Source organism: Corythoichthys intestinalis, chromosome 14 (genome assembly GCF_030265065.1).
Source record: "Corythoichthys intestinalis isolate RoL2023-P3 chromosome 14, ASM3026506v1, whole genome shotgun sequence".
NCBI lineage: Eukaryota > Metazoa > Chordata > Actinopteri > Syngnathiformes > Syngnathidae > Corythoichthys > Corythoichthys intestinalis.
Window position 1 is genome coordinate 48,677,117 of NC_080408.1, and position 17,942 is coordinate 48,695,058.

The following is a 17,942-nucleotide window of genomic DNA, read 5'->3' on the forward strand; positions in this document are numbered from 1 at the left end:
GTGACGTTCCTTATTCTCGCTATATGAATATACAACTTTAGCATTTGTTAATAATACGCTGTGTGTGTAGTATCATCCATAGATTTTCCTTTTTAAATGAGCACTTTTAAGCGAACGCAAGAAGTAACAACGGGAACATTTTTAAACAGGCATTTCACGGGATAGCATTTCGACTCTTCGGCCAATCACGGGAGAGCATTTCGACTCTTCGGCCAATCATATAGCGAGAGCGAGTGGATAGTGAGGGGAAGAGGATGGTGAACCTACACCGGCCCTGGTTTTCTTGGCGACGCTGCGCCTGCTCTTGGCCTTCCTAATGACGTCATTCCTGTGCCGGCGTCTCTGGCCGCTGCTGACGTCGCTCCAGCACCTGCGCCTCTGGAAGTCTCCGAGGTCGCTCCTCTGCCAGCGCCTGCGAACGCCGCCCCTGACGTCTCTCCTCGTCCACTGCCTTTGGACAACATTGAAGTCGCTCCGACTCCGGCGTTTCCCTAGCTCCTGCTACGACCGGTCGGCTTGGTGCATTTCACCTGTTGCCCTCGTCCCCGACCACGACCGGTCAGCTCCGACCGCCGCGCCCATCGCCCTCGTCTGCAGCCTCGACTGGGTGGTACTGCTCGTCGCACGTCTCGACCTCATACTTGACCGCAGCTGAGCAACGCGTGCCGCCTCTCTCGGCGTCCGCTTCTCTGACCACGCCTGGGCGGTGCTGCACGACGCGCTCCTCGTCCTGGACGTCCTCCAGATCGTCGCGCTTGGTCATTCGCCATCTGGCATCCTGGACAGCCGCTTCCACGGACGCCCCAGCCGCGCGACCCGACCGTTCCGTTCTGTTGATTTGGGTTGCGCCTGGCATCCTGTGTGGGTGAATTCTAGGGGGACCTGTGTGGTGACCCTGAACCAGCATGCAATGTTAAAAAGTTATAAAGTCTTGGTAGCTCAATTGCTGTGTCCAGCGCTGTAACTCTCGTGAACTCTCTAATGAGCCGGAATGCGCGCAGCTCTTTATAGTGTCTGTCACGTGACTGACGCAGCCGGTAACGCGCTCGGCCAAACAGACACACAAGTACGGTGGGTGAATTATGTCATACAAAGGGTCACCACAACCCTTTAATATGACATAATTCACCCACTGAACTTGTGTGTGGGAGATGTTGTACGTCACAGTCACGTGACACAGACACTTAAGAGCCGTGTGCTTTCGGCCGAGTGAGCAAAGTTCCTAGCGAGTCACAAGAGACACATGAACTGCCGAGCACGGCAACAAGACTCCATCCGGCGTCTTACCGCTACACTAGTTACTTTTCTGATTGCTTTTTTATCAAATTAAGTTATTTTAAAAGAAATTTGTCAGTTACTTTTTACCAATTTTCCTCCCTTTGCAGCCTCAACATAAGAATGACAACAGAAAAATGTCATCGCATGAAATTGAATTTTTCACGTAAGGCTTAATATTCGAGTTAGCGGGGGTTTAATTAGTTGATTTCAACCACCATTGACTCGCGCTAGCTTAACCACTCCGAAGCCCTAAAAGTAACAAATAATTGACAAACTGCACAGAATTTGTTCAAATCAACTCCAATGACTAATTAAACCCGGCTAACTCAAAGATTAAGCCTAAAGTAAAAAATTCTTTACTCCCCTTTAAAATAAAGACCATTAAAATAGTCATTAAAATGTTGTCTATAAAAGTTTTAAAGCAATAAAACAAACAAAAGAAAGAAATTCAAAGAAATGTTATTTAGGTTCTGTTTTGTACTTCTACATGTGTGTTGTACATATATATTTAATATGTGTTTGTAGGCGTTACATATTGCACTTTATGGTAAGGTTTCATGTTTAATTGGAGCTGGTTATACCATGCCTTCGCCTTTGCAAATATTGTACTTATTGTTGTAGTAGTGCTTGTGCTACATTGTTTGAACCACTTTTGAAGTCAGCAGATTTCTAAATGTGATAGGTCTGTCTTCATCATAGAGGAAAAAACTTAAGAGAATGTTTTTCATCATTATTTTGATGAGTTCCATGTTAATGATAGGTATACTGTAAATTGGGATGCGTTGTTTTTAAAAAAAAAAAAAAAAAAAAAAAAAAAAAAAAACACTAACCAGATTTTGTGTTCTGTCTGATATGAGGGTCAAATGAAGTATGAAAAAAATTATTTTAGACCATGTTAATTTGAGTTAAACAAATGTAAATAAGTTGAGGCCAGTTAAAGTACTAATTTTATTTTGGCTGTATTTGATAAAAATGAGTTTGACGAACTCAATTTTATCATATTACAAGGAAGCACTTAGTTTGAGTTGGGGCTACATAAATTTAATGGATGGAAATCCTGCCCAAAATGTATTTGTGTTCATTCAATGAGTTATTTTTTTCAGTGTAATGGGTCCACATTATTTTTCGAACAGATCATGTGACTATAGCACCTCAGAGACGGTCGTTTGCTTTGCTTAGCCAAAACTACACCTGAGGATGGATATTTAGAATTTCTTTAAGCCTAAGCTTTCTAAAGCTTCAGCAACAACTGAGCTTGAACCAAGGATTGAGCACGAGCAGTATCAAAAAGTACAAAAGTACAACTCTACTTGCCTACCAATCGAAAAATGGAATAACGAACTTTCAGTAACATTAGATAATAACTATTGGTCCAACATCTGTAAAAATACATTTATAATGACAAAGAATAAGAACCTTCAGCTTATACAGTTCAAAATACTGCACAGATGGCATATTACTCAATCTAAAATGCACAAAATGGGGTTCTCCCAATCCGATAAATGCACAAACTGCAACGAAGATACTTCAGATACATACTTTCATGCTCTCTGGCAATGTAAACCAATACAAGATTTCTGGGCACAGGTAACGAAGAAACTCTCTTTCCTATTGAACTGCAGGATTCCATTGTCTCCAACTCTTTGTCTGCTTGGCGATCTGAATACAGTGAATATCTCTATCCATCAAACCCGTCCACTACTAGCAAGTCTAACGATAGCCAAAAAAACAATATTGTTGAATTGGAAAAACAAACAAAACATTAGCATTAACCAATGGCTAAATCTAATCATTGAATATATAACATTAGAGAAAATATCTGCCAAACAGACAAATAAAATGGACAAATACGAACAACAGTGGGAAACGGTCGCAAGAATGATGAACATAGAATAAGGATTCTCTCTCACCTGCGAAGGAATGCCACAAAAATAATAAAAATGTACACATAAATTGATGTATGCGGGGTGTCCAGGGAAGTTGTATGCATCCTTCTGCAGCTGGAAACAGGACATGTTTAAATCCAAACTGTTTTGTACACTCCCAACAGCATGTAATAAATACACTTTCTTCCTTCACAGTTTAGTCGGTCAATGGGCTTATTTTACAAGGATACTCATAGACAATTTGGTTTCCAGCTGCTGGGGAACATATGCAACTTTTTTTTGGAACACCCTATATATTATCAGACTTGGAACAATTAAGGAACTATGCGTAAATAATACACTTCACCGGTCCTTGGCATACATCTAATGGTGTTTGATAAACCTTTTCTTCTGTCAGCTTTACAGGTGGAGTTTGTTGGCGTCCTGCCCTGGGCCGTCCCGTCGCCGGTCTTGGCCCCCGGGATTTTCGGCAGGGGCTTGTCTGGTTGCGTCTGGCTGTGCGGGGGTCCCGTCGGGCGCGCGCTGGTGTCGTGGGCGGGTGGGGGGGCCGCGCGGGTGCTCGTCCGGGGCCGCGGCCCTTCCCCGGCCGGCCGGGGTGGGGTGGGGTGGAGTTGGGGTGGGGGCCGGGGGGTGCATGCGGCAGCCATGGTTCCCTCCCAGGTCCGCCCGGCCGGAGCCGCGTCTCCCTGTACCGGGTGCCGGGGAGGTGCCCTCTGGTGTCATGCCGCGCGCCCCTCCTGGCCCGGGGGTGGGTTGTGGGGGGCGCGCTTCCGTCCCCTTGGTCTGCTTCCGGCCCTGTCCGCCTCCCTGGGCCGCGGCGGCCGCTGCTGCCCCCCGGCCGGCGGGGTCGTTGGCGGGGCCTCTTGGGGCCCGCGGGGCCTTGGGTGAGGCTTGCTGTCCCTTGCCGGTGGGGTGGACGTCCCCTGGTCACCGGCGCTTGGTGTGGCGCCTGCTCGGAGTGCGGGGTGGGTGCTCGGTGGGTGGTGGGGGGGGCGGTCGCGGAGGCGACGTGGGTGGTCTGGGGCGGAGATTGATCGGGGCCCTGACGCCTCTTCTGCCCTGCGGCCGGTGGTTCTGGTGGACGGGGCCACGCCCGCGGGAGCCTGCCTCTTAACTCACGCACTTCTCACTTCGGCACTGTAAATATTTTTCACCTTGGCACTTACATGCTCATACATTTCTCCGGGGAGAGTTGGGACGGGGCTTTACAGTCCCGGCCCGGCTCCCCCCTGTTTTTAATGCACCACACACCAAGGTTGTGGGATGGTTGGGACCTGTTGGGGGTGGGGGTACCTCACAGCTGCCTCCTCACCACAGGCCCCGCCATCTCTGCACCTTTTTTAAATGCACCACACATCATGCTCCACAGGAGAGCTCTGGCAAAGGGCGGTGGGACGGGCGGCTGGGCAGAAGCTTCATGCTGCGGTCCCACTGCCCCAAGCCAAGCTCTCCTATTTTAATGCATACATTGCACTACCCTCCCCTCACACCCCCATCACGGTGCTGGGGCACAGTAATAGGGTGGTAGGTGGGTCCCACACTTTTTTATATGGCGTGGCTCCTGGGGTGTGGCCTCCCCTCTGCCTCGGCTGCCGGCCGCGGGAGTAGGTTGGGGGGTCGGGTCTCCGATCTTGCATCGCCCCGTGGCAGTTCCTGGGCGTTCTCCTGCGTCCGCCTTCCCCTCTCTTCTCTGGCTGGGCATCCGCCCTGCGCTCCGTCGCGGGTCGCTGGCTGGGCGCCGGTGTATCAGCGGGGTGTCGCCTGCACCGGCGGGGGACCCTGCCTTGCCTGGGGCTTGGTGGGCCGCTGGGGGTCCCGTGGCGTGGCGTGCCGGTTGGGGGGCTGCGGCTGTGGCTCGTGGCCCGGGTGGGCGGGCGGGGGTGGGTGTAGGCGTGGGGTTGGTGATGCGTCCCCTCCTGCCATCCCGGGGGGGGGGACGATGGCTCCTTTGCTGGGCTGCGGGAGGAGGGATGGGCTGTGCATGGCCCCCCGCCCCCACGCCCGTCCTCCCTCCCCGGGCTGGCTGGGTGGGGGCCGTGGCCCTGGGTTGGCGCCCGCGCGGCTTCTCCGCCCGTCTGCGTGGCTGTCACGCGCCCGGTGGGGCCTGCGTGCTGCTGGATGTGGTAGGGCATTCTCGGGTCGGGGGTCCCGGTGCCGGGATTGGCGATGCGGCGGCGTAGGGTTGGTCGCCAACGGGCTTACTCATAAGAGATTCACACGATTACTGGGTTCTAGATCACAGAACTGATTTGTGTACACTCTACCCCTTTCAATCACTTAGCTTATAGGCTTATAGACACCCCCACCCCCATTCTCCTCTTTCACTGGCCAATAGGCCCCCACATGGTGTAAACCGGAAATACATCGCGCTGACGATAGCACCAGCATATTAGTAACTAGTTTAGATGTTCAATGTATTTCTAGTTGTTGTTTGTGTATGTGTTTCTTTTCCTTCTTCTCTTGTATTTCTTTTCTTCTGTCCCCCCACAATCCCTTCCTGTTCGCTGCTTTGTCATAATAAAAAGGTATTTTGAATGATCACAATGGGAGTATGTCAGACTCTCAATGTGAAACATTAAAACTGTTCAGAATCTGGGCACTTAGACTTCCATTCTCTGTGTCAAACAGCTGAACAGGACAGGTTTTAAAAAAAAAAAAAAAAAAAAAAAAAAAAAAAAAAGTACTGGGTGTCTCGTTACCCGTGGCCTTTGTTTCGAGTTTTGTTGTGTTGTGCTGTAATTCCAAGTTGTGCTTGAATTGGATGCTTTTAGCGGTCGACAGTCTTTTTGAGCCAGCGCAAAGTTCGCAACGAACGGAGATATTTTTGTCATCTTACTGGACAAAAATGTGAAGTAATGGCTGTATTTCCAGTGAGCAAATGCAGCCGTTTGTAGTATATCTCCTCCCTCTTTTATTGCATCCTGACGAGGTAGCAAGGTTATGTTGTTTTGGCCGCAAACTCCTAGCGCTCACGGCTAATACAGCATGGAAATAGACGTGATGTCACTCCCATGACTACAGTATTCTTCATTCTACATACATTATGAGGCAATAACAAAATAGTAATGCACAGGCATCAATGAAAGTAACTTTAATCAGATTAGAGATCTAGAAAATTGAACGCGTTAGTGTCTAGTTCAAATACGAATCCTTAGGCAGACATTTATAATATTACCCAAAATAAGGAGAGAAGGCACTCAATTTAGTTGAAAAGCTTGCAAGGAGAAAGAGGGGAAAGCTTTACAATGGACTACAAAATACAGCTTCCGCAATAGTTCTAACTAGCCCCTCCTTTACCTCGCTTTTTTATTTGGGATGCCCCTAGCAACAGATGGGTATCTTGCCCTAAAAGTGAAAAAGGCGATGCAAGCTGGCGACACCTCTTGTCTTTGTTTGGCTATGTGTGTGCATGTAGGTGGAATCATATACATATGTGTCAGCACATCTCAGCAAAGCAAAGCAGCCTTTTCTGACCTTGACCAGGCAGGCCTTGCGGGCAGCGATAAGCAAAAGCATTTCTTCATTGTGGACAGCAATTGATAAAAGCAAATATATAATAACAACTTCATAGCTATCTCATCAAATACATTTTTATGAAGCAATAGCATTTGGTAAGTAATAAAATGCAACAATATGATTCATTAAATGTATTGAAGCTGACCTGTGGAACCTAGGCCTGTTTAAACCGGTCAGAATGACAAGGCAGTATTATCAAGAGCTAAACATGTCTATAGTTATCAATTCCAAAAATGTCTGTTATTGCAATCAATCATGGAACATCCTTTTATAGCAATCAATACTTTATTATGAACCTTCATTGGTAAAAGCAAATATCTAATAACCATTTAATAATTATCTTATCAGTTAGATTGCACGTTACTGAAAGTAATCAGATTACAATAACGCGTTACTTGTTACTGACAAGACTGAGTAAGAGTAGCGTTACTTTAACATATGATGACTCAAGTTGAAGAAAATTCACTCAAGCACTGTCCAAGTCAAAAAGTATTTGAAAAGTCAAAAAGTACTTTACTGGCTCGGGTAAAGTCTTACCGCATGATCAAGCCAATAAATGACAGTCAATTCATGTGGAAAAAGAAAATGAAGGATTCAGATGACATGATCCAGAAAAACAAGCTCTGTCTAACTGAGCCCGGACTGAGGTGGATAGGGGATTATTTTTAGAGGACTTGCATGATTTGTCCACAAATAAGGAAACATTTTAAAGCTCCCGGACAAGTCTGGCCAATTGGAAAATCTTCTAACTTTCCACAATATGGTGTTTGTAGGAGGTTCAGAGAAGCACACCGCCCTTTCATCTATGTCCAATTCAACTCGGATCCTCTGCACTTTGACAGGCGGATTCCATACTCCATATGCGGCATCGGGCTTTTTGTATTTTCCATCCCAAAATCCAGTATACCAACCACCCATTTTATCTGGCAAACAAGGGTCCATCCACATGACACCCACTTGCCAGGCATTGTTGTCTCCCACCTCAACGTCCCACACGAATCTTCCCGAGTCCAAAGATAAACCCACCACATACTTCTCCTCCTTGAACCTCTCTGGATTGTTTGGACACTGTTGCTCTGCTTCTTTTAAAGTCAGACTGGTCATATCTTCTGACAGACTGATTCTTGGATGGGCCGTGTTGGGGTCCAGAATGACGGGACTGTAGGCGAGCGTCTCCTTCATCCGCTCCCACACCTTAAATTTGAGGTTGCCCACATGTTTGGCTTCGTCCAGCAGACCTCCTCCGATCAGCTCTGGTTTATCGGGCAGCTCTTGGATCCTACTCATTGCAGTCTTGAAGTTCTTCATGAAGGAAAAGTTGCTAGACGCCAGCTGCCCCTCTGTGCTACTGATGGCATCCATGAGTGCGGTCATTTGTCCGTCAAGAGCCAAGATCTTCTCCGTCAGGGTCCGACTCTTCTTCTTCTCTTCCTCCCTGACCGCAGCCAACCTGGCCTCCTCTTCGACGTCGAGGAGGCGACGGAGCTCCTCAAAATCCTTCCTAATTTTGTGTTCGACTTTCTTCCTCTGGACTTTGATGTACTCTGCCTGTTCATTGCGGTTCTCTAAACAGTTTTCGTAATCTCTGAGTCTTTCCTTGGCATTTTGCAAGCCTTTCTGGAAGTCCTCATGGTGCCCTTTCACTACTTCTTCGAGGGGCCGGATCTTGTGGCCAACGTGGATTTCCGCATTTGTACAAATATGGCACACAAGCTCCTGGTGGTCCAAACAGAAGAGTTTGAGTTCCTCCTGGTGCAAGCTGCAGATGTCCTCTGACTTGACTGAGGCTCCTGAAAAGTTTTCACACAGATTCTTCAGTGCCAGGTTCAGAGGGGCATCCAGCGACGGCATTTCTGTCCTACAGAGTGGACACCATCTTTCTCCTTTGTCCTTCCACTGCTGCAGACACGCACGGCAGAAATTGTGACTGCACGGCAGAATGACAGGATCTTTGAAGACGTCCAGACAGGTGGGACATTGAAGATGGTCCATCAGACTTTCAGCCATGGTTTTGGAGAAGACTGTGTCCGTCTCTGCGCAAGAGCTCAGAATGCAGTTCTTCTGCCTCAGTCAAAAGCGAAAGGATTGTTTCATGTCCTCCGTCAAGGTCCAAAAGTGCACTCCCTGCCTGCTGAAGCTGGGCTTGGATTTGTAAAGAGCAACTTTTATGACTTGATTATTGGAGTAGAAGTAAGATATTACAGTAGGGTTACCCTGAGGTGACTATGTCACGGGGGGGGGGGAATGTGAGAAACCGGGTGGAGAGCGACACCATGGGACCAAGGAGATACTCGAGACTTCACAGTTCACAATATTTATTAAAATGTCAAAAAATGCTAAAAGGCTAAAAATGCTAAAAGGGCTAAAACCATAAAAGTCACAAGCCAACAATTGGAGGAGGGCACTCAAAGTTGATCTTGGCCAGGTGGAGTCCAACGTCCTTCGGGCGATCGCTCTCGTCTCTCCACTGTCTGCAAACCTGAGGTGCAAAACACAGCAACCAGCAGTGCGGGTGCCCGAGTCTCTAATGCCCCTGAAGATAATTCTGCTCCGCCCGTGCCACGCTCGTCTTTACAATACTTACAGGGCTTGTCACCCTGCCGCTGCGGTTGTCTCAGGTCGTGGCACGTCGGCCAGGGCCTTCCGGTGAGTCTCCAGTCTGCCTGGTCGTTCCAGTGCCTCTCGTCAGGACTTGACTTGAGACTCGGCGTCCTCCTGGCCCTGAGCCGTCGTGGCCCTGAGCCGTCGTGGCCCTGTCTCTGTGTCCACGTCACCTCGCCTTTTATAGAGCCTACCCACGTACCACGTGCTCGCTGTATGGTTCCGCCCACTTGTCCGTCATTTTGACTCTGTATTAGCATTGTTTTCAATTGATGGCGGAATTTAAAATGCATTTCATGGAAGACCCGGTGCTTTCTGATGCCGCAAACTCACTGGATCAGTTGCATAAAAGGCGTTATGAGGAAAAGCTTCGTTCTATACAGTCGCCAGATCCATATTTGATGCCCAAATCGATGTTTTTCGACCCACTGTCTTCGCCCTGTCTGCCCGACATCTGCTACGCAGATATTTACAATTATCTTGTCCACACTAAATCAGCCTATTCTCACGAAAATATGAAAAACTTCAAGAGCTTGGAAGCATATAAATACTTCGTTGCTGGTTGGGTGAAGCAGGTCTTCGTTCGGCAGGAATCTATCTTGTGCTTGGAAAGGTGAGTTACAAAATTTCAATTCAAAATCTTTTGTTATTGCTAACATCCACTGTCAAGTCTAATGTATTTCATGTCGTTTGTCAATGGAGTTAAGGCTTTTAATGTTTATATGGTTTAGCGATAGCACTCTCACGACATACATACGTGTATGTTGTCGGCGATTAGCCTAGCAATGATCTTAATTGTGGTTATTTGTCAGCCCCGTAGACGAGGCCAGTTTCTTTCACTTGGTACCAGCTAAATATTATTCAAAAAATAACGATGGTGGAAGAAAGGGAAGTCACAAACATCTTGAATTTGATACTATGTCGTACTACGTCGTATGTTGTCGGCGATTAGCCTAGCAATGATTTTAATTGTGGTTATTTGTCAGCCCCGTAGACGAGGCCAGTTTCTTTCACTTGGTACCAGCTAAATATTAAAAAACTAACGATGGTGGAAGAAAGGGAAGTCACAAACATCTTGAATTTGAAACTATGTCGTACTACGTCGTATGTTGTCGGCGATTAGCCTAGCAATGATCTTAATTGTGGTTGTCAGGCCAAAACCCTCTAAATATATATTAAATGCATCTTACCGGATATAAAATGACTACTACATAGTCTGTGGTGATTTTTTGGTGTCCAGTTTTCACGTCGAATTGCAGCCGTCCATTTCGCTCTCCTCTTTGGATCCCTCGGAATACGGTAAAACTTCAAGTCTCTCCTTCTATCTTCTCTGTTAGTGCAACCAACAGCCACACACGCCTTCACCATTTTGATTATTAATGTTAAGGAGCAGAAAAACACGCCGTAAATAGGAGAAATGTACGTAGCCGTAACAAGTTAACACTATGTTTTGACGGACAAGTGGGCGGAACCATACAGCGAGCACGTGGTACGTGGGTAGGCTCTATTGACCAGTGGCACTGCTTTTGTCCCGCCCCCGTCAGCCTCCAATTGGCTTAGTCCTCCATTTTGTTATCTTGACCAGAGTGTTACAGGTGTCCTGCGTAAGTGTTCTGATTGGTGTCAATTAGGTTGGAAGTTAAAACTACAAACAATGAATCCAAAAGCAACCCACAGCACACAATATTAAAACAAATCAAAATATTAAAACACTTCCACCTTGTGACATCCCCCACACTTTAATGTTGGCAGTCCCTGCAACATTTAGTCTGTACCGTTCTGGAGGATTTCCGAAGTTGGCCCTAACTGACCGTCGCGGACCAAGAGCCAACTCATTACCTGGAGGGTTAACTGCAGCGGTCGTAAAAAAAATCCATAGACCAAAGAGGTTTCCCCCTTGGGTTGCTGTGCTCAGTAACTAATTGTTAATTTCTGCTGAGGCGGCTACATACCTTCACCTTTTGTTACTTTCAACGCTGCAGAGGCATGCAGATTTCTAATTACCTTGGTCTTTCTGAAAGAAAGAACAAGGTATTGTTATTGTGCAACTTTATTATTATTACCTTGGTCTTTCCAAGGGAAAGAACAAGGTAATGCTGTTGTGCAACTTTATTATTCTTATTTATTACCTTGGTCTTTCCTATGGAAAGAACAAGGTATTGTTATTCTGCAACTTTATTCGCCTTATTATTACCTTGGTCTTTCTGAAAGAAAGAACAAGGTTATGTTATTCTACAACTTTATTATTACCTTGGTCTTTCTGAAGGAAAGAACAAGGTTATGTTGTTGTGCAACTTTATTATTATTATTATTATTATTATTATTCAATAATTCTCCGCGTTTTTTTGAGCCAACGCACAGCCCAAACCGTAGCACCGATCGGCACCGTTGAAGTATCGGCACGACCGGATTTTTCGCGTGACGATGGGAATTTTTCAAACCGCCACGAAAAATTTTCCGTTCGCCCGTAAACGGCAATTTTCCGAAAAATAAAAAAAGTTTCAAAATGTATCTAGTCCTACAATTTTTGACCAAATCACATAATTTGGGCATCAAAAATTCCGGGACGGTGAGGGGCATAAAAGTTGTATACAGAATTTGGCAAAAATTTACGGTTCCCCGGAAATTTGCCAAAAACTTTCCTATTCATTTTGAATGGAAAAAAAACGCGCGCTTCACAGCCCGAACCGTTAGACCGATCGGCACCGTTCAAGTATCGGCACGACCGGAATTTTCGCGTGACACAGGAAACTTTACAAATGGCCCCGAAAATTTTTCCGTTCGTCCGTAAACGGCAATTTTCCGTGAAAAAAAAAAAAGTTTCAAAATGTATCTAGTCCTACAATTTTTGACCAAATCAAATAATTTGGGCATCAAAAATTCCGGGACGGTGAGGGGCATAAAAGTTGTATACAGAATTTGGAAAAAAATTACGCTTCCTCGGAAATTTGCCAAAAACTATCCCATTCATTTCGAATGGGAAAAGTCCCATTCACTTCCAATGGGATTTCCAATGGAATTTACATTGCATTGATGCCATTGACGGCCATGCATGTCGAATCTACTGATGCCAATGTACTTGGATTCAATTGACTATATAGATGTCGATGCCATTGACTGCCATGGACGTCCAAAATTTTTCCCATTCATTTTCAATGGGGAAAAAACAAAATTACCCCAAATCAACAGAAAATGACCAGATATCAATAGGACGTGTCCCCCAAACTTCCCCAATTCCATTGACGCTTATGAGGGGTGCCGCCATTGACTTACATGGACGTCCAAAATTTTTCCCATTCATTTTCAATGAGGAAAAAACTAAATTTCTCCAAATCAACAGAAAATGACCAGATATCAATAGGACGTATATCCCAAACGTCCCTAATTCCATTGACGCTTATGGGGGGTGCTGCCATTGACGTCCATGGACGTCCAAAATTTTACCCATTCATTTTCAATGGGAATTTTTTTTTTTTTCCCCAAATCAACAGAAAATGACTTGATATCAATAGGACCTGTCCCCCAAATGTCCCCGATTGCATTGCTGCTTATGGAGGGTGATGCCATTGACGTCCAGGGACGTCCAAACTTCCCATTCATTTCCAATGGCATTTCTTCACGTTTGTTCATTCTTTTGATGCCAATGTACTTGGATTCCATTGACGCTTATGTAAGTTGATACCATTGACGTCCATGGACGTCCAAAATTTTTCCCATTCATTTTCAATGGGAATTTTTTTTTTTCCCCAAATCAACAGAAAATGACTAGATATCAATACGACGTTTCCCCCAAATGTCCCCGATTGCATTACCGCTTATGGGGGGTGATGCCATTGACGTCCATGGACGTCCAAACTTCCCAATCATTTCCAAAGCCATTTCTTCATGTTTGTTCATTCTATTGATGCCAATGGACTTGGATTCCATTGACGCTTATGTAAGTTGATACCATTGACGTCCATGGACGTCCAAAATTTTTCCCATTCATTTTCAATGGGAAATTTTTTTTTTTCCCCAAATCAACAGAAAATGACTAGATATCATTAGGACGTGTCCCCCAAACTTCCCCAATTCCATTAACAATTATGAAAGGTGCCGCCATTGACGTCCATGGACGTCCAATTCTCCCATTCATTTCTAACGGCTTTTACTTTGTTTTTTGCCAATGACTGGCATTATGATCCATTCTATTGATAGACCTGAGTGGGGCTAAGATCTGTATCTCCACAGAGGAAAGACCAAGGTGTGTAATTTCTCCCGAAATTGCAGTTTCTAGTTATTATTATTATTATTATGCAATGGTTTCTCCGCGTTTTTTCGGCGCGCCGCGCAGCCCGAACCGTACCACCGATCGGCACCGTTCAAGTATCGACACGACCGGAATTTTCGCGCGACGATGGGAATTTTTCAAACGACCCCGAAAAATTTTTCGTTCGCCCGTAAACGGCAATTTTCCGATTTTTTACAACTTTTTCAAAACGCTACTTGTCCTACAATTTTTGACCAAATCACATAATTTGGACATCAAAAATTCCGGGACGGTGGGGGGCATAAAGATTGTATACAGAATTTGGAAAAAATTTACGGTTCTCCGGATATTTGCCAAAAACTATCCCATTCATTTCCAATGGGAAAAGTTCCCATTCACTTTCAATAGTATTTCCAATGGACTTTACATTGCATTGATGCCATTGACGGCCATGCATGTCGAATCTATTGATGCCAATGTACTTGGATTCATTTGACTATATGGATGTCGATGCCATTGACGGCCATGGACGTCCAAAATTTTTCCCATTCATTTTCAATGGGGAAAAAACTAAATTTCCCCAAATCAACAGAAAATGACCAGATATTAATAGGACGTATACCCCAAACGTCCCCAACTCCATTGACGCTTATGGGGGGTGCTGCCATTGACGTCCATGGACGTCCAAAATTTTTCCCATTCATTTTCAATGGGGAAAAAACTAAATTTCCCCAAATCATCAGAAAATGACCAGTTATCAATAGTACGTCTCCCCCAAACGTTCCGAACTCCATTGACGCTTATAGGGGGTGCTGCCATTGACGTCCATGGACGTCCAAAAATTTTCCCATTCATTTTCAATGGGGAAAAAACTAAATTTCCCCAAATCAACAGAAAATGACCAGATATTAATAGGACGTATACCCCAAACGTCCCCAATTCCATTTACGCTTATGGAGGGTGATGCCATTGACGTTCATGGACGTCCAAACTTCCCATTCATTTCCAATGGCATTTCTTCATGTTTGTTCATTCTATTGATGCCAATGTACTTGGATTCCATTGACGCCTATGTAAGTTGATACCATTGACGTCCATGGACGTCCAAAATTTTTCCCATTCATTTTCATTGGGAATTTTTTTTTTTTCCCCAAAATCAACAAAAAATGACTAGATATCATTAGGACGTGTCCCCCAAATGTCCCCGATTGCATTGCCGCTTATGGAGGGTGATGCCATTGACGTCCATGGACGTCCAAAATTTCCATTCATTTCCAATGGCATTTCTTCATGTTTGTTCATTCTATTGATGCCAATGTACTTGGATTCCATTGACGCTTATGTAAGTTGATACCATTGACGTCCATGGACGTCCAAAATTTTTCCCATTCATTTTCAATGGGAATTTTTTTTTTTTTCCCCAAATCAACAGAAAATGACTGGATATCATTAGGACGTGTCCCCCAAATGTCCCCGATTGCATTGCCGCTTACGGAGGGTGATGCCATTGACGTTCATGGACGTCCAAACTTCCCATTTATTTCCAATGGCATTTCTTCATGTTTGTTCATTCTATTGATGCCAATGTACTTGGATTCCATTGACGCTTATGTAAGTTGATACCATTGACGTCCATGGACGTCCAAAATTTTTCCCATTCATTTTCAATGGGAATTTTTTTTTTTTTCCCCAAATCAACAGAAAATGACTAGATATCAATAGGACGTTTCCCCCAAATGTGCCCGATTGCATTGCTGCTTATGGAGGGTGATGCCATTGACGTCCACGGACGTCCAAACTTCCCATTAATTTCCAATGGCATTTCTTCATGTTTGTTCATTCTATTGATGCCAATGTACTTGGATTCCATTGACGCTTATGTAAGTTGATACCATTGACGTCCATGGACGTCCAAAATTTTTCCCATTCATTTTCAATGGGAAATTTTTTTTTTTCCTCAAATCAACAGAAAATGACTAGATATCATTAGGACGTGTCCCCCAAATGTCCCCGATTGCATTGCCGCTTATGGGGGGTGATGCCATTGACGTCCATGGACGTCCAAACTTCCCATTCATTTCCAAAGGCATTTCTTCATGTTTGTTCATTCTATTGATGCCAATGTACTTGGATTCCATTGACGCTTATGTAAGTTGATACCATTGACGTCCATGGACGTCCAAAATTTTTCCCATTCATTTTCAATGGGATTTTTTTTTTTTTTCCCAAATCAACAGAAAATGACTAGATATCATTAGGACGTGTCCCCCAAATGTCCCCGATTGCATTGCCGCTTATGGAGGGTGATGCCATTGACGTTCATGGACGTCCAATTCTCCCATTCATTTCTAATGGCTTTAACTTTGTTTAGTGCCAATGACTGGCATTATGGTCCATTCTATTGATAGACCTGAGTGGGGCTAAGATTTGTATCTCCACAGAGGAAAGACCAAGGTGTGTAATTTCTCCCGAAATTGCAGTTTCTAGTTATTATTATTATATCATCAAATTATTCTCCGCGTTTTTTCGGCGCGCCGCGCAGCCCGAACCGTACCACCGATCGGCACCATTCAAGTATTGACACAACCGGATTTTTCGCGCGACGCAGGGACTTTTTCAAAATCCCCCGAAAAATTTTCCGTTCGCCCGTAAATGGCAATTTTCCGAAAAAAAAAAAAAGTTAAAAAATGTATCTAGTCCTACAATTTTTGACCAAATCACATAATTTGGGTATCAAAAATTCCGGGACGATGAGGGGCATAAAAGTTGTATACAGAATTTGGCAAAAATTTACGGTTCCCCGGAAATTTGCCAAAAACTTTCCTATTCATTTTGAATGAAAAAAAAACGCACGCTGCACAGCCCGAACCGTTTGACCGATCGGCACCGTTCAAATATCGGCACGACCGGAATTTTCGCGCAACGATGGGAATTTTTCAAACGGACCCGAAAATTTTTCCCTTCGCCCGTAAACGGCAATTTTCCGGGAAAAAAAAAAAGTTTCAAAATGTATCTAGTCCTACAATTTTTGACCAAATCACACAATTTGGGCATCAAAAATTCCGGGACGGTGAGGGGCATAAAAGTTGTATACAGAATTTGGAAAAAAATTACGCTTCCTCGGAAATTTGCCAAAAACTATCCCATTCATTTCGAATGGGAAAAGTCCCATTCACTTCCAATGGGATTTCCAATGGAATTTACATTGCATTGATGCCATTGACGGCCATGCATGTCGAATCTACTGATGCCAATGTACTTGGATTCAATTGACTATATGGATGTCGATGCCATTGACTGCCATGGACGTCCAAAAATTTTCCCATTCATTTTCAATGGGGGAAAAAACAAAATTACCCCAAATCAACAGAAAATGACCAGATATCAATAGGACGTGTCCCCCAAACTTCCCCAATTCCATTGACGCTTATGAAGGGTGCCGCCATTGACTTACATGGACGTCCAAAATTTTTCCCATTCATTTTCAATGGGGAAAAAACTACATTTCTCCAAATCAACAGAAAATGACCAGATATCAATAGGACGTATACCCCAAACGTCCCCAACTCCATTGACGCTTATGGGGGGTGCTGCCATTGACGTCCATGGACGTCCAAAATTTTACCCATTCATTTTCAATGGGAAATTTTTTTTTCTTCCCCAAATCAACAGAAAATGACTAGATATCAATAGGATCTGTCCCCCAAATGTCCCCAATTGCATTGCTGCTTATGGAGGGTGATGCCATTGACGTCCAGGGACGTCCAAACTTCCCATTTATTCCAATGGCATTTCTTCATGTTTGTTCATTCTATTGATGCCAATGTACTTAGATTCCATTGACGCTTATGTAAGTTGATACCATTGACGTCCATAGACGTCCAAAATGTTTCCCATTCATTTTCAATGGGAATTTTTTTTTTTTCCCCAAATCAACAGAAAATGACTAGATATCATTAGGACGTGTCCCCCAAATGTCCCCGATTGCATTACCGCTTATGGGGGGTGATGCCATTGACGTCCATGGACGTCCAAACTTCCCAATCATTTCCAAAGCCATTTCTTCATGTTTGTTCATTCTATTGATGCCAATGTACTTGGATTCCATTGACGCTTATGTAAGTTGATACCATTGACGTCCATGGACGTCCAAAATTTTTCCCATTCATTTTCAATGGGAAATTTTTTTTTTCCCCAAATCAACAGAAAATGACTAGATATCAATAGGACGTGTCCCCCAAATGTCCCCAATTGCATTGCTGCTTATGGAGGGTGATGCCATTGACGTCCAGGGACGTCCAAACTTCCCATTTATTCCAATGGCATTTCTTCATGTTTGTTCATTCTATTGATGCCAATGTACTTAGATTCCATTGATGCTTATGTAAGTTGATACCATTGACGTCCATAGA

At 44.6% G+C, this 17,942-nt stretch overlaps 1 protein-coding gene across 1 annotated transcript; it reads right to left on the reverse strand.

The window, feature by feature from the left end:
- Nucleotides 1–322: 322 nt before the first annotated feature.
- LOC130929417 (E3 ubiquitin-protein ligase TRIM39-like) lies at nt 323–8,687 on the reverse strand. Its single transcript, XM_057856523.1, has 3 exons — nt 7,431–8,687; nt 571–895; nt 323–498 (listed from the first exon to the last, which is right to left on the reverse strand). Exons 1-3 carry the CDS (start codon nt 8,685–8,687, stop codon nt 323–325), a joined length of 1,758 nt encoding a protein of 585 aa, XP_057712506.1.
- Between the last annotated feature and the right edge of the window lie 9,255 nt (nt 8,688–17,942).

What these genes read in the sequence shown, in the direction of transcription:
- LOC130929417 (XM_057856523.1), bottom strand. Translation starts at nt 8,687, where the DNA reads ATGGCTGAAAGTCTGATGGACCATCTTCAATGTCCCACCTGTCTGGAC. An exon ending in CAAACACCATATTGTGGAAA is followed by an intron (nt 896 to 7,430) that starts GTTAGAAGATTT and finishes ATGCTGGTTCAG; the next exon opens with GGTCACCACACAGGTCCCCC. An exon ending in CGAGGGCGATGGGCGCGGCG is followed by an intron (nt 499 to 570) that starts GTCGGAGCTGAC and finishes CGGTCGTAGCAG; the next exon opens with GAGCTAGGGAAACGCCGGAG.